The 17,944-nt window shown below is 36.9% G+C and overlaps 1 protein-coding gene across 1 annotated transcript in view; it reads left to right on the forward strand.

The window, feature by feature from the left end:
* GALNT14 (polypeptide N-acetylgalactosaminyltransferase 14) overlaps positions 1 to 17,944 on the forward strand; it is a 1,042,958-nt gene that overhangs the window by 753,423 nt on the left and 271,591 nt on the right. The window contains exons 6-7 of the mRNA XM_053712800.1: positions 15,453 to 15,574; positions 17,088 to 17,175. Of these exons, the coding sequence (XP_053568775.1) occupies positions 15,453 to 15,574; positions 17,088 to 17,175 (210 nt within the window). The remainder of the gene's footprint in view (positions 1 to 15,452; positions 15,575 to 17,087; positions 17,176 to 17,944) is intronic.

Here is a 17,944-nt window from a genome sequence, read left to right on the forward strand (position 1 = left end):
CCTCTCACTACCTTAAGCTAAATCTCTCCAAAACTGAACTCCTTATTTTTCCCCCTTCTTCCAATGTCTCCACCCCCAAAATTTCTATAACTGTTGATAATTCCATCATTACCCCTACCCTCCACACCTGATATCTTGGGGTCACACTTGACTCAGATCTTTCCTTCACTCCTCACATTCAGTCCTTGGCTAAAGCCTGCCATCTTAAAAACATCGCTAAAATTTGACATTTCCTTACACAAGATACAACCAAGATTTTAATCCACTCTCTCATCCTTTCCCGCCTCGACTACTGCAACTCTCTGGTCTACCTAGCTGCCGTCGCTCTTCATCTGCTGCACCTCTCTGCCAATCCCTTCACTGGCTTCCTCTTGCCTCTAGGATTAAACATAAAATCCTCACCCTGATATATAAAGCTCTCAACTGCACTGCTCCCCGCTACATCTCAGAACTTGTCTCTAGATACTCTCCCTCCCGTCCTCTTCGATCAGCTCAGGATCTCCTCCTCTCTTGTTACTTCCTCACATTCCCATTTACAGGACTTCTCCAGACTGGCCCCCATCTTGTGGAATTCCCTGCCTCGCTCCATAAGACTCTCCCCTAGTTTTAACAGCTTCAAGCACTGCCTAAAAACTCTACTATTCAGGGAAGCTTACAACCAACACTAACCTTTCCTAACTCCATTTCTTTCCCCTTGAACCCCTTAGAATGTAAGCCTATGGGCCCAGCTGTTTACAGATCGCTTCATAAGAGCCGACTACAACAGTGAAACTCTCGGCAGGGCCCTCTGCCCACTTGACCCCCTACAAAAGCTATCCTGTACACCGACTATGTTTACAGCGCTTGCGGAATCTGTTGGCGCTCTACAAATACCTGATAATAATAAAATAATAATCGATTGTTATAATATGTTGTAAGGTTATATAGGTAATATAATATATATATATATATATATATATATATATATTATATGTTGCATTATAACTAAATGTAGAATATTAAAATATTGTTTATGTTACATCTTTGAATTTCTTTTTTTATATTGATGGCAAATAATAATGATTATATACATACATTAGCAGCCCGGACTACTAAACAAGTAATGTTTGGAATATGTTTTTTTTTCAAATACTATGTAATAATTTGAAATGATATCCTTTAAATTAGATTCATATCAATGTATATAAGTGAAAAAATCAAAATAGTGTTCTATGTGCTGCCACCAAACCACAAATTCATGTGGTAATGTAGATATGTTCTTTAACTAAGGATATCAATAGAAAGAATAAGTTTTGATAACATCAGTCATTTCTATCTTGGTTACCATTTTTTGGTAATCCAAATTAGGAAATACAAATCATTTATTTTAAAGCTACTTTAATATTAGCATTTCTCACAGTTTAAAATATATAATGTTGTAACCTGGGGCATATTGATAGAATTGTTTCTATCTAGGACATCAAATTTTAATTTTCTTTTTTGTACAACTTGTAAATTAGTTAAAAACCAAAATATTTTATTAATAATTAAAGACTATTTTAAATGATAACTATCACAATATTTCAAATGAAAGTAAAAAACTTTTTTTTGCATTAGAATGACAGAAAAAAAAAAATAACAATTGAATACATTAATCATTAATGATTAGTTTGTATTTTTTGTTATGTATTGTAAATAAGTTAATAAATAAAAATATTTAGAAAAAGAATACTTCATTCTGGAAATTAAAGGTTCATGCAGACATCATTATTTCATAGATGTTTAAAAATGTAGATCTCTATTAGATATGTTGGTAAGTTTTAGAAGGTCCAAAATAGTAGACATTCAAATACATGAGTTAATAATGTTAATTTATCACTTCAAAGAGCCTGTATGAACATCCAACTGATAATAAACATCAAATTCATGATAAAGTAATGTATAGCAGCACAGGAGAGCGTACAATGCTATCTATATAGCGCACATATTTAAATTGATAGATTAAATAATAAACTTACATGTCGTTAGAAGGCTCCTAATGGATTGGTAATATAGTGGTTCTCTTCATCTAATACCACTATAGCGTCTCAAGAATTGACGTCTAGTTCTTTTAATTTTAGAAACACAATACATTCTGGGTATCATTTTGTAGATTTTTTTGTCCCTGTCATCTTGGATTAATCCACGGACACCCCCTAAGCGTTTTGGAAAATATCAGTCCATCACATACACTAGAATTATAATTTCTCCAGATGTGAAAGGTGTTACTCTCTGCATCCTTCCTGGTCGCATAGCAACTCTGTAAATGGGTGTGTCGCATATATAAAGCTTGTAAATCTCGCGTTATTTAGTGTTTTTCAAAAATTAATTTGATTGGTTAAAAGGATCTAAATGTTTACATACTTATTTAGAATGTGCTAGTATTTATTGTAAATATGGATTCTTTTTTGTTTCTCAGATGCCAAAGATAAATATAGGAATAATAAATTATTTTATATGTATCTTATGTTTTCAATAAATTTGTTTGTTTTAGTTTAATATAGTTATCAATAGTATAGTTTAATATGTTTTTATGTAATATACATTGTCATTTAATTATCGATTGTTATATGTTGTAAGGTTATATAGGTAATATTATATATATATATATATATATATATATATATGTTGCATTATAACTAAATGTAGAATATTAAAATATTGTTTATGTTACATCTTTGAATTTCTTTTTTATATTGATGACAAATAATAATGGTTATATACATACATTAGCAGCCCGGACTACTAAACAAGTAATGTTTGGAATATTTTTTTGTTCAAATACTATGTAATAATTTGAAATGATATCCTTTAAATTAAATTCATATCAATGTATATAAGTGAAAAAATCAAAATAGTGTTCTATGTGCTGCCACCAAACCACAAATTCATGTGGTTATGTAGATATGTTCTTCATCTAAGGATATCAATAGAAAGAATAAGTTTTGATAACATCAGTCATTTCTATCTTGGTTACAATTTTTTGATAATCCAAATTAGGAAATACAAATAATTTATTTTAAAGATACTTTAATATTAGCATTTCTCACAGTTTAAAATATATAATTTTGTAACCTGGGGCAAATTGATAGAATTGTTTCTATCTAGGACATAAAATTTAAATTTTCTTTTTTGTACAACTTGTAAATTAGTTAAAAACCAAACGGCTAGATTTAGAGTTTTGTCGGTAAAGACCCGCATAGCTAACGATGCTTTTTTTTCCCAACGCACACTTCCAATAACGCTGGTATTTAGAGTTGTCTGAGTGGCTGCATTAGGCTCAGAAAAGGGAGCGTTGAGCCTAATGTAGCTCCACTTTAACCCTCAATACTAGCGTTGCTTATGGTAGCGGTACGCTGGAAAAACGTGTTAGTGCACTATATCCCCATAAGAAACAATGGGGCATTTTGGGCTGAAAAAAAACCTAACACCTGCAAAAAAGCAGCATTCAGCTCCTAACACAGCCCCATTGTTTCCTATGGGGAAACACTCTCTAAGTCTGCACCTAACACCCTAACATGTACCCTGAGTCTAAACAGCCCTAACCTTACACTTATTAACCCCTAATCTGCCGCCCCCGCTATCGCTGACACCTGCATTATATTATTAACCCCTAATCTGCCGCTCCGGACACCGCTGCAACCTACATTATCCCTATGAGCCCTTAATCTGCTGCTCCTAACACCGCCGACCCCTATATTATATTTATTAACCCTTAATCTGCCCCCCCTTACCTACACTTATTAACCCCTAATCTGCTGACCGGACCTCGCCGCCACTATAATAAATGTATTAACCCCTAAACCGCTGCACTCCTGCCTCGCAAACACTAGAATAAATAGTATTAACCCCTAATCTGCCCTCCCTAACATTGCCGCCACCTACCTACAATTATTAACCCCTAATCTCCCGCCCGCAACGTCGCCACTACTATAGTACATTTATTAACCCCTAAACCTAACTCTAACCCTAACCCTAACACCCCCCTAACATAAATATAATTTAAATGAAACAAAATAATATTCCTAAAAATAACTAAATTAATCCTATTTAAAACTAAATACTTACCTATAAAATAAACCCTAATATAGCTACAATATAACTAATAATTACATTGCAGCTATTTTAGGATTTATATTTATTTTACAGGCAACTTTGTATTTATTTTAACTAGGTACAATAGCTATGTATTAAATAGTTAATAACTATTTAATAGCTACCTAGTTAAAATAAATACAAAATTACCTGTAAAATAAATCCTAACCTAAGTTACAAACACACCTAACACTACACTATCAATAAATTAATTAATTGCCTACAATTACCTAAAATACAATACAATAAAATAAACTAATCTATAATACAAAAAAAACCAAACACTAAATTACAAAAAAATAAAAAAGAATTACAAGAAGTTTAAACTAATTACACCTAATCTAAGCCCCCTAATAAAATAAAAAAGCCCCCCAAAATAAAAAATTCCCTACCCTATTCTAAACTACCAAAGCAATGCCCCAAAGTAATCAGCTCTTTTACCTGAAAATAAAAATACAATACCCCCCCCAACATTACAACCCACCACCCACATACCCCTACTCTAACCCACCCAAACCCCCCTTAAAAAACCTATCACTAACCCCCTGAAGATCTCCCTACCTTGAATCGTCTTCACCCAGCCGAGCCGAATTCTTCATCCAAGGTGCGCATAGGAGGTCCTTGATCCGGTAGAAGTCTTCATCCAAGTGGCAAAGAAGAGGTCCTCCATCCAGTAGAAATGTTCATCCAGGCAGTGTCTTCAATCTTCATCCATCCGCAGAGCCATCTTCAATGGAGCTGACGCGGAGCCATCCTCTTCAACCGACGGACTAACGACGAATGAAAGTTCCTTTAAGGGACGTCATCCAAGATGGCGTCCCTTCAATTCTGATTGGCTGATAGAATTCTGTTTCGATCAGCCAATAGAATGCGAGTTCAATACGATTGGCTGATTGGCCAACCAGATTTTTTCTACCTTAATTCCGATTGGCTGATAGAATACTATCAGCCAATTGGAATTGAAGGGACACCATCTTGGATGATGTCCCTTAAAGGAACCTTCATTCGTTGTTAGTCCGTCGGTTGAAGAGGATGGCTCCGTGTCGGCTCCGTTGAAGATAGCTCCGCGGATGGATGAAGATTGAAGACACCGCCTGGATGAACACTTCTACCGGATGGAGGACCTCTTCTTTGCCGCTTGGATGAAGACTTCTACTGGATCAAGGACCTCCGCTCCGGTTGGATGAAGATTGAAGACGCCGCCTGGATGAACATTTCTACCGGACGGAGGACCTCTTCTTTGCCGCTTGGATGAAGACCTCTACCGGATCAAGGACCTCGGCTGGGTGAAGATGACTCAAGGTAGGGAGATCTTCAGGGGGTTAGCGATAGTTTTTTTTTAAGGGGGGTTTGGGTGGGTTAGAGTAGGGGTATGTGGGTGGTGGGTTGTAATGTTGGGGGGGTATTGCATTTTTATTTTCAGGTTAAAGAGCTGATTACTTTGGGGCAATGCCCCGCAAAAAGCCCTTTTAAGGGCTGGTAAAAGAGCTGATTACTTTGGTAGTTTAGAATAGGGTAGGGAATTTTTTATTTTGGCTGGCTTTTTTATTTTATTAGGGGGCTTAGATTAGGTGTAATTAGTTTAAACTTCTTGTAATTCTTTTTTATTTTTTGTAATTTAGTGTTTGTTTTTTTGTATTATAGATTAGTTTATTTTATTGTATTTTATTTTAGTTAATTGTAGGTAATTTATTTAATTAATTTATTGATAGTGTAGTGTTAGGAGTATTTGTAACTTAGGTTAGGATTTATTTTACAGGTAATTTTGTACTTATTTTAACTAGGTAGCTATTAAATAGTTATTAAGTTATTTTTAGAAATATTATTTTTTTCATTTAAATTATATTTATGTTAGGGGGGGTGTTAGGGTTAGGGTTAGACTTAGGTTTAGGGGTTAATAAATGTATTATAGTAGCTGCGACGTTGTGGGCGGGAGATTAGGGGTTAATAATTGTAGGTAGGTGGCGGAGATGTTAGGGAGGGCAGATTAGGGGTTAATACAATTTATTATAGTGTTTACGAGGCGGGAGGCAGTTTAGGGGTTAATACATTTATTATAGTGGCGGCAAGGTCCGGTTTGCAGATTAGGGGTTAAAAAGTGTAGTTAGGTAGCGGCAACATTGGGGGGGGGGCAGATTACGGGTTAATAAATATAATATAGGGGTCGGCGATGTTAGGGGCATCAGATTAGGGGTTCATAGGGATAATGTAAGTTGCGGCGGTGTCAGGTGAAGCAGATTAGGGGTTAAACATTTTTATTATAGTGGCGGCGAAGTGGGGGGGCCTCGGTTTAGGGGTACATAGGTAGTTTATGGGTGTTAGTGTACTTTGTAGCACAGTAGTTAAGAGCTTTATATTCCGGCATTAGCCCATAAAGCTCTTAACTACTGACTATTTTTGGCGGTAGGAGTCTTGTCGGTAGAGGGTCTACCGCTCACTTCTCCCAAGACTACAAATACCAGCGTTAGGCAGATCCCATTGAAAAGATAGGATACGCAATTGGCGTAAGGGGATCTGCGGTAGCCTGGAGTCACGGTGAGGAAGTGAGCGTTAGACCCTTTCCTGCCTGACTCTAAATACCAGCGGGCAGCGATTATATTTTATTAATAATTAAAGACAATTTTAAATGATAACTATCACAATATTTCAAATGAAAGTAAAAAACTTTTATTTTCAAAATTGTTAAATATGTTGGTTGCATTAGAATGACAGAAAAAAAAAATAACAATTGAATACATTTTATTCATTCACTAAAATAATTTTCAGATACAACATTTTTAGCAGTTATGACCGGTCTTGTTGGTGTCATTGCAGATCACCTCAGAAAAGTCCTCAAATGAGATTTCATTATCATCCTCAATTTCACATCCTCTACGAATTGCAATGTTATGAAGTATACAGCATACCATAATTATTCTGGCAACCTTTTCTGGAGCATACTGTATCACACCACCTGAGTGGTCAAGACAACAAAAGCGCATTTTTAACAATCCAAAGGTTCTCTCAATGATTCCTCAGGTTGATCTGTGTGCCTCATTGAATTTAACCTCACATCTTCTTCGAGGATTATTGTATGGTGTGAATAACTATTCTCTACTAAAATAACCAGCGCCCCCTATTTAAAATTATAAAAAAAAACTATTATTAACATTTATAATACAATTGAAAGATGATACATTTAAAGACAGTAGACTTTAAGATATTACTATCTATTTCACAAACATAATGAAAGAGACAGTGCAATTAAAACTACACTTATCTTATATAGATTAAAAAGGAGATGTTAAAATAATTACCTAAAAGCCATCCTTCGGACATCTCTCCATCCTCAAACTTTCAATATAACCTAGACTGACGCAAGATATAGGAATCATGGCAGGAACCAGGGAAGTTGGAATGGACACTAATTATTTGCATTTTATGGTCACACACCATCTGAAGGTTGAGAGAATGATACTGTTTTCTATTACGGTAAACTTCTTCAGGTTCACGTGATGGTTTGACTGCCACATGTGTGCAATCAAGGGCTCCAAGTACATTGGGCATACCTGACATTCTATAAAAGTTGGACTTCACAGATTGCCACTCTTCAGAAGTCGATGGAAGGCACACATACCTTGGAAAAACCACCATTAATGTGTTTATTACTTTTGTTAGGTGCATAGAAATGCAGACTGGCTGATGCCAATTATGACGCTAGACACAGCTTGGAAAGAACCTGTGGCAAAAAAAAGTGTAATGCTGCCAGGTATGGCTTGTGAACGCACTGTCATTGGCTCCAGGTATTCTGCTATTTCATTGAAAAGGTCCATTATAGCTTCCCTGTCCAAACGGAATCTCTGGAAATCCTCATGATCAGAAAGGGCTTCAAAACTCATATGAGGAAGGAAAACTCTTGGGACTCTCCTTCTTCGACGTCCTCTCCTTCTTTGCAATTCATTATTTCCAATTGGTGCCTGTATAGCCCTTCTTCCTCATAATTGAATAAATCGGAATATAAACAAATGTAAAAGTGTCTCCATCTTTATTCACTGATGCAAAAACCAATAATTAAACAATTTCAGTCAAGTTGTTTAACTTAAGTACTTCAACCTGGCATCAGTCTGATACCCTCTATAGTTTTCTATTGTATTCGCTACCTAAATGGTCACAAAGCAAATCACATGAAATTAAAGTGAAAGTTGTAGCGGACGGATTACTTGTAACATTGATAGTTTCCGTTAATAGCAGATTTTAGTGCGATCAATGATTTAGTATGTGAAAAAATGTTTAGGAACGATTAGTTGCGGAAAATTACGATCGCAGATGAAAAATAGTGTTTTTTCGATTTGATCGCGGCTTGGTAAATATGAGATTTAGTCCGTGAGCGAATTTTGACGCGAAAATACACACGAAAGGTCACTTTGATGCTTAGTACATGGCATCCCATGAGTTGTTTGGTTATGGATATTTATTCTGTTTAATCAATTGTTTGTTATTTATTTGATAATAAAATAAGCTGCCTTTATAACACAATACAGAGTTTGTGGGTTAGATTTACCAAGCAGTGGATGCTGCAATCTACCCCCGAAATTTCTGGCTCGCTGGAAACAAGTTAATAAGCAGTGGACGTAAGACCTTTGGTCCTTAAATCATCCGCCACCTCTGAGTTGGCAGACTGCAAATCACCCCGATCCGATCGGCATGATTGACACCCCCTGCTAGCGGCCGATTGGCCGCAAATGTGCATGGGGCCTCATTGCACAAGCTTTCCCCAGAAATGCTTGTGCAACGTTAAAGGCTGACAGTGTATGCTGTCGGCATTTAGCAATGTCGAGTGGACATGATTCGGTACAGCGGATCATGTCTGCCCGCCATTTGATCATTCGGTAACTGTGTGTATGTCTTTATTTATTGATAGTTGAGTGCCTTAATATGGGGTCAAGGCTGGACAGCACTGAGTGAAATACAGAACACTGACCTGTGATAAATGCTGCACAAGCATTTTTTTTCCTGCAGGTCTTTTTCCAATGCAGTGAAACATTTCTAAAGCATGAATAGAAAAACAATCACCAAGATTACAAGTTTTGCGCTATACCGGGTGCGTAAATAACACAAAAAAATTAGCGATATCGCACTTTCCATAGAGCTGCCATTACAAGTTACTGAAAAACCTTCTTTTGTTGTGTGGTATGGTGCGTTAAGCTCCATACCGCACAAAACCCAAGGTCTGACTTTACGTGCTTGTGCACGCTTTCCCCCATAGACATCAATGGAGAGAAAGCGTCTGGAAAAAAACTAACACCTGCGATCGTGGAATTGCGGTCGCCATAACGCAAACCCATTGATGTGTATGGGGAAAAGAAAGTTATGTTAAAACCTAACACCCTAATATAAACCCCTAGGGGGGTAGTTATCAAGCCGTCTACTTTTCTGACTTCGCCGGCCCAATACGCCCGCCTAAGCTCGCCTACCTTCGCCGCCGCGGACCTGAAAAAATACGCCTAAGTTATCAAATAAAGCTGTCAAAAAGCCGCGGGGCGATGAGCAGCGGACTGTGAGAGTTATCACTCATCCGATCTCGCTGCCCTTCGGCTTTTTCCCAGCTTTATTGCTAGCCTGTCACTAAGCGCTCACACTAAACTGCACTGTTCTACCCCCTATACCGGTGCCCCCGGAGCCCCCCGCAACTAAATAAAGTTACTAACCCCTAAACCGCCGCTCCTAGACCCCGCCGCAACTCTTATAAATGTATTAACTCCTAAACCGCCGCTCCTAGACCCTGCCGCAACTCTTATAAATGTATTAACCCCTAAACCGCCGCTCCCGGACACCGCTGCCACCTACAGTATACCTAGTAACCCCTATCCTGCCCCCCCCTACACCGTCGCCCTCTATTATAAAATTATTAACCCCTATCCTGCTGATCCCGCACCTCTCCGCAACTAAATAAATAGTTTAACCCCTAAACCGCCGCTCCATGAACCCGCCACAACCTATATTAAACCTATTAACCCCTATCCTGCCCCCCCTACACCGTCGCCACCTATACTAAATTTATTAACCCCTAATCTGCCCCCCCTACACCGTCGCCACCTATAATAAATTTATTAACCCCTATCCTGCCCCCCACTACGCCGCCGCCACTGTAATAAAATTATTAACCCCTAAACCTAAGTCTAACCCTAACCCTAACGCCCCCCTAACTTAAATATTAATTAAATAAATCTAAATAAATTAACTCTTATTAACTAAATGAATCCTATTTAAAACTAAATACTTACCTTTAAAATAAACCCTAATATAGCTACAATATAAATAATAATTATATTCTAGCTATCTTAGGATTTATATTTACTTTACAGGTAACTTTCAATTTATTTTAACCATGTACAATAACTATTAAATAGTTATTAACTATTTAATAGCTTACCTAGCTAAAATAAAGAGAAATGTACCTGTGAAATAAATCCTAACCTAAGTTACAATTACACCTAACACTACACTATACTTTAATAAATTATTCCTATTTAAAAATAAATACTTACCTGTAAAATAAACCCTAAGATAGCTACAATATAATTAATAATTATATTATAGCTATCTTAGGATTTATATTTATTTTACAGGTAACTTTGTATTTATTTTAGCTAGTTAGAATAGTTATTAAATAGTTATTAACTATTTAATAACTACCTAGCTAAAAGAAATACAAAATTACCTGTAAAATAAATCCTAACTTAAGTTACAATTAAACCTAATACTACACTATCATTAAATTAATTAAATAAACTACCTACAAATAACTACAATTAAATACAATTACATAAACTAACTAAAGTACAAAAAATAAAAAAAGCTAAGTTACAAAAAATAAAAAAATAAGTTACAAACATGTTAAAAATATTACAACAATTTTAAGCTACTTACACCTAATCTAAGCCCCCTAATAAAATAACAAACCCCCCCAAAATAAAAAAATGCCCTACCCTATTCTAAATTAAATACATTTCAAAGCTCTTTTACCTTACCAGCCCTTAAAAGGGCCATTTGTGGGGGCATGCCCCAAAGAAAACAGCTCTTTTGCCTGTAAAAGAAAAATACAACCCCCCCCAACATTAAAACCCACCACCCACATACCCCTAATCTAACCCAAACCCCCCTTACAAAAACCTAACACTAATCCCCTGAAGATCATCCTACCTTGAGTCGTCTTCACTCAGCCGAGCCACCGATGGAACTGAAGAGGACATCCGGAGCGGAAGAAGTTAATCCTCCAAGCGGCGCTGAAGAAATCTTCCATCCGATGAAGTCATCATCCAGGCGGCGCTGAAGAAAAGTCTTCGATCCGGCCGATGTCATCTTCAAAGAGGCGCTGAAGAGGTCTTCTATCCGGGCGAAGTCATCTTCCAAGCCGGGTCTTGAATCTTCCTTCCGCCGACGCGGAACCACCTTCTTCACCGACGGACTACGACGAATGACGGCTCCCTTAAGGGACGTCATCCAAGATGGCGTCCCCTCAATTCCGATTGGCTGATAGGATTCTATCAGCCAATCGGAATTAAGGTAGGAAAATCTGATTGGCTGATGGAATCAGCCAATCAGATTCAAGTTCAATCCGATTGGCTGATCCAATCAGCCAATCAGATTGAGCTCGCATTCTATTGGCTGATTTTTCCTACCTTAATTCCGATTGGCTGATAGAATCCTATCAGCCAATCGGAATTGAGGGGACGCCATCTTGGATGACGTCCCTTAAAGGAGCCGTCATTCGTCGAAGTCCGTCGGTGAAGAAGGTGGTTCCGAGTCGGCGGAAGGAATATTCAAGACCCGGCTTGGAAGATGACTTCACCCGGATAGAAGACCTCTTCAGCGCCTCTTTGAAGATGACATCGGCCGGATTGAAGTCTTCTTTAGCGCCGCCTGGATGATGACTTCATCGGATGGAAGATTTCTTCAGCGCCGCTTGGAGGATTAACTTCTTCCGCTCCGGATGTCCTCTTCAGTTCCATCGGTGGCTCGGCTGAGTGAAGACGACTCAAGGTAGGATGATCTTCAGGGGATTAGTGTTAGGTTTTTGTAAGGGGGGTTTAAGTTAGATTAGGGGTATGTGGGTGGTGGGTTTTAATGTTGGGGGGGGTTGTATTTTTCTTTTACAGGCGAAAGAGCTGAACTTTTTGGGGCATGCCCCCACAAATGGCCCTTTTAAGGGCTGGTAAGGTAAAAGAGCTTTGAAATTTATTTAATTTAGAATAGGGTAGGGATTTTTTTTATTTTGGGGGGGTTTGTTATTTTATTAGGGGGCTTAGATTAGGTGTAAGTAGCTTAAAATTGTTGTAATATTTTTAACATGTTTGTAACTTATTTTTTTATTTTTTGTAACTTAGCTTTTTTTATTTTTTGTACTTTAGTTAGTTTATGTAATTGTATTTAATTGTAGTTATTTGTAGGTAGTTTATTTAGTTAATTTAATGATAGTGTAGTATTAGGTTTAATTGTAACTTAGGTTAGGATTTATTTTACAGGTAATTTTGTATTTCTTTTAGCTAGGTAGTTATTAAATAGTTAATAACTATTTAATAACTATTCTAACTAGCTAAAATAAATTGAAAGTTACCTGTAAAATAAATATAAATCCTAAGATAGCTATAATATAATTATTAATTATATTGTAGCTATATTAGGGTTTATTTTAAAGGTAAGTATTTAGTTTTAAATAGGATTCATTTAGTTAATAAGAGTTAATTTATTTAGATTTATTTAATTAATATTTAAGTTAGGGGGGCGTTAGGGTTAGGGTTAGACTTAGGTTTAGGGGTTAATAATTTTATTACAGTGGCGGCGGCGTAGTGGGGGGCAGGATAGGGGTTAATAAATTTATTATAGGTGGCGACGGTGTAGGGGGGGGGCAGATTAGGGGTTAATAAATTTATTATAGGTGGCGACGGTGTAGGGGGGGCAGGATAGGGGTTAATACATTTAATATAGGTTGCGGCGGGTTCAGGGAGCGGCGGTTTAGGGGTTAATACATTTATTATAGTTGCGGTGGGCTCCGGGAGCGGCGGTTTAGGGGTTAATATGTATAGCGTAGCTTGCGGTGGGCTCCGGGAGCGGCGGTTTAGGGGGTAATAACTTTATTTAGTTGCGGCGGTGTAGGGGGGGTCAGATTAGCGGTGTTTAGACTCGGGGTACATGTTAGGGTGTTAGGTGTAGACAGCTCCCATAGGAATCAATGGGATGTCTGTCAGCAGCGAACTTGTACTTTCGCTATGGTCAGACTCCCATTGATTCCTATGGGATCCGCCGCCTCCAGGGGTGGCGGATTGAAAACCAGGTACGCTGGGCCGTAAAAGTGCCGAGCGTACCTGCTAGTTTTTTGATAACTAGCAAAAGTAGTGAGAATGTGCCGCACTTGTGTGCGGAACATCTGGAGTGACGTAAGAATCGATCTGTGTCGGACGGAGTCCGGTGGATCGATGCTTACGTCACAAAATTCTACTTTTGCCGGTCTCGAGCATTTGATAACTAAGGCGTATCAGCCTCGCCACAAATACGCTGCGGAATTCCAGCGTATTTGAGGTTGACGGCTTGATAACTACCCCCCTTAGTCTAAACACCCCTAATCTGCCACCCCCGACATCGCCAACACTAAATAAAATTATTGACCCCTAATCCGCCACCCCCCATTTTGCTGAAACTAAATAAACCTATTAACCTCTAAACCGCCACCCCCCCACATCGCCACTAATAAAATAAACCTATTAACCCCTAAACCGCCACCCCCCCACATCGCCACTAATAAAATAAACCTATTAACCCCTAAACTGCCCCCCCCACATCACTACTACTATAATAAACCTATTAACCCCTAAACTACCGCCCCCCACATCACTACTAATAAAATAAACCTATTAACCCCTAAACTGCCGGCCCCCCACATTGCAACACACTAAATGAAACTATTTACCCATTAAACTAATACCCCTTTAATTTTAAATTAAATTTACAGAATAACTATCTTTAAATAAATGAAAACTTACCTATGAAATAAAAAAAACTAAGTTTAAACTAAAAAGTAACTGAACATTACTATTTTAAAACAATAAAATTAATGAAAAATAAAAATAAATAAATTACAAATTAAAAAAAAGCTACGAAAAAAAAATTAAAAAAATTACATTACAAAAAAATAAAATCTCTAAAATTATGAAAAATAATATACAAAATTATCTAAAATAATAAAAATTACATTTTCAAAATAGCCAATAGGATGAGAGCTACTGAAATTCTATTGGCTGATTTGAACAACCAATAGGATTTCAGTAGTTCTCATCTTTATTATTTTGAGCTTTTCTCAAAACACTCAAAATAATTATAACCCTAATAGATAAACACATACTGTATATATATATATATATATATATATATATATATATATATATACGAAAACATAGGCGAATATAAGATGCTCTATGCAGAAAGTAGCATAATGTGAGTTATATTAGCTGCAGGATTTTAATTTTAAAGTGCTCACCCTGCTCCCTGCGAACTTCACTCTAAGGAGTAAAGTGTCCCTATCCAGCGAGCTCCACTACTTTTAATAGGAGCCATCTCGCGACTCGCAGGGACTATCCCTTTTTTACGTTCTTTCCACTGGGGCAGCCTTGCGAGAGTCAGCGAGAAAAAGTGGCTTTGAGCTGGCGAAGTTTATGTCATCAAGCGCAAAGTACCACAGCTAAATAAATCTGATAATATTACTAAATAAACTGGTAGATCTTTAGAACATATTCTACCTATCATAGGGGTCGATCACAATCATATAGAAAAGTGCTTCTAATGATGTTCTACAGAAAATCCCCATTAAACACTGGGGAGAGTTTTGTAGATTTCATAAACTTTTCTACAGGATTGTGATAGACTCCATAATGCAAAAAAAGTTATTTATTTAATTTAGCCTTTAAATTTTGGTGCGTCTTATATGCCGAAATAATGCACCGTCACTTCTATGATGCATTGCATTGTTGTATAAAAATCTCTTTAAACTTTAAGTCAAACTTGGAGAAAATGTTTTGCATATTACAGAATTCATGCTTATAAGGTGCAACTCCCACAGCTGTACTGATAGACATGCCTAAAAAACCTGAATAGAAAAGATCATTTTATTTGGCAAAGGATTTTCCAAGTTTAAAAAAAATATATATTAAATGCAGTTTTAAAATGTCCTCTCTTTTATTCAATAAGCAAAACTTTCATTTCTATCATTTCAGATCTCAGATAATAAATATAGTTAATCTAAAGTAAAATGTTCATTTATTTTCTCGAAGATGTTAGTTCATGGGTTGTGCATTTTATTATTGCAGGCTTGATCCGGTCTCGAGTGAGAGGGGCTGATGTCGCTCAGGCTAGCGTTCTTACGTTCCTGGACAGTCATTGTGAAGTAAATAAGGACTGGCTTCTTCCCTTGCTACAACGCATTAAAGAGGTAAGAGAATGCCAAATCTTGCTCTATAATTTACACTGCTGAATCATTAATAAGTCACAACCCACACGCGTTTCTCTTATCAATGGCATGTCCACTTAAAGGGACAGTAAAATCATAAGAAAACTTGCATGATTCAAATAGAGCATGCAATTTTAATCAACTTTCCAATTTACTTTGTTCTATTGGTATCTTGTATTGAAGAGTAAAACTAGGTAGGGTTATAAGAGCTCAGGAGTGTGCTTGTGTCTTTAGTACTCTATGGCAGCAGTGTTTTGCAACTTTATTTGTAGCTTTGTTATACAATGTTGAATATAAAATCTTATGCCACTGTAGTACTACATTTTTTATGTATTGTTTATTGTAATTTAGATCCCCGAATCTGTTATATTTGTGCTGCCTGTTAACAAATGATCTATTCATTATTTTTTAGATTCTAGCGTGGGACTTAAAGGGATAATCCAGCCAAAATTAGAATCCACATGGATGCATTTAGTTTTAAATAGAAGCATTTTTGTTTATACATCTATTAAAAAAAATGCTTCTAATAAAAGCTGTAGCTGTTTCAAAACTGCATTCAAGTATTGTGCGCCAGCGTTTTAACCACAGCACTTGCTCAGAGAGCCTAAGGCTCTTGTACCATCTGGTAATGCAACTTTCTAATTTACTTCTTTTATCAATTTCCTTTGTTCTCCTGGTATCTTTTGTTGAAAAGCAGGGACATATTCTTAGGAGCCGGCCCATTTCTGGAGAACTATGTGGCAACAGTTTTGCAAGAACATTATCTATTGTCAAGAGTACTAGATGGCAGCACCATGTCCTGCCATGTAGTACTTCAGATGCCTACCTAGTTATCTCTTTAAAGGGACATTATACCCAATTTTTTTTCTTTCATTATTCAGATAGAGAATACAATTTTATACAACATTCCAATTTACTTCGATTATCTAATTTGCTTCATTCATTAGATATCCTTTGTTTAAGAAATAGCAATGCACATGTGTGAGCCAATCACACGAAGCATCTATGTGGAGCCACCAATCAGCAGCTTCTGAGCCTATCTAGGTATGCTTTTCAGCAAAGAAAATCAAGAGAATGATGAAAATTAGATAATAGAAGTAAATTAGAAAGTTGTTTAAAATTGCATACACTTTATAAATCATGAAAGAAAAAAATGGGTTTATTGTCCCTTTAACACAGAATATCATGGGAACAAAGCAAATTAAAAAAGTAAAATGGAAACTTTTTAAAACTATTATAACTATAAAATGTTTGGGTTTCATATACCTTTAAAATGCTGGTGCACTGAGAATATCTAGCTATGCACATGTTGAGAAAAATGCTAGCACTAAAACAGGGATAATAATTTTTACTAGAAGTATTTTTGCCAATACAGTACATGTATATTGCAAATGTGTTTCTATACAAAGATGTACAGTAATTCTTCTGTGCGCATTTCAATTTTGAGCAGAATGTCCCTTTAATAATGTCTATTATATATTTTTTTCTCTTTAAGAACCCAACATGCGTGGTCAGTCCTGTCATAGACATCATAAACTTGGACACCTTTGCATACATAGCAGCTTCTTCTGATCTCCGAGGGGGTGAGTCTATTCATGAGTCAGATACAGAATACAGAAACTTATGTTGCTCGTTATCAAAATGGCACTTCTGACAAAAATGTACATTACATGTTTGCAAAGAGTTTTTTTATAAAACCAAAGAGAAACATTTGTTGATTTTAAATTATCATAAGCATGTGAAGAATAATTCATTAGGATGTGCACCCACTTCGTGCTCACACGCACGCGCATATACACATGTACTCATATATACATGCATGTACACACTCATATATACACTCACTCACGCAAACTGATTATAAACACATACACACACACACACTAATTATATACTTACACACTCATATATACACTCACACACTCACACAAACTGATTATAAGTAGTGATGTCCCGAACTGTTCGCCCGCGAACGGTTCACAGCGAACATAGGTTGTTCGCGTTCGCGTTTGTGGGCGAACACATGGCGATGTTCGATCCGCCTCTATGTGTCATCATTGTGGAAACTTTGACCCTTTATGTCACAGCCGCCTGACACATTAGAGCCAATCAACATCAGACACTCCCTCACAGACACTCCCAGCTACTCGGAATCCGCCATTTTAGACTCATAACGACCTTGCTTTTTTAATGAGAAGACGTGTTGTGTTTTTGCTCCTGACATTAATAGGAAAAACATAGCTAGGCTAGTGTATTTACAGTCCAGAAGGACTCCACTCATCTCTGCTGCAAGCACAGCACCCCAAAAAGCCCTTTTTAGGGCTATATTTCATGCCTTTTTTTTTTTTTTTT

This window comes from Bombina bombina, chromosome 4 (genome assembly GCF_027579735.1).
Source record: "Bombina bombina isolate aBomBom1 chromosome 4, aBomBom1.pri, whole genome shotgun sequence".
NCBI lineage: Eukaryota > Metazoa > Chordata > Amphibia > Anura > Bombinatoridae > Bombina > Bombina bombina.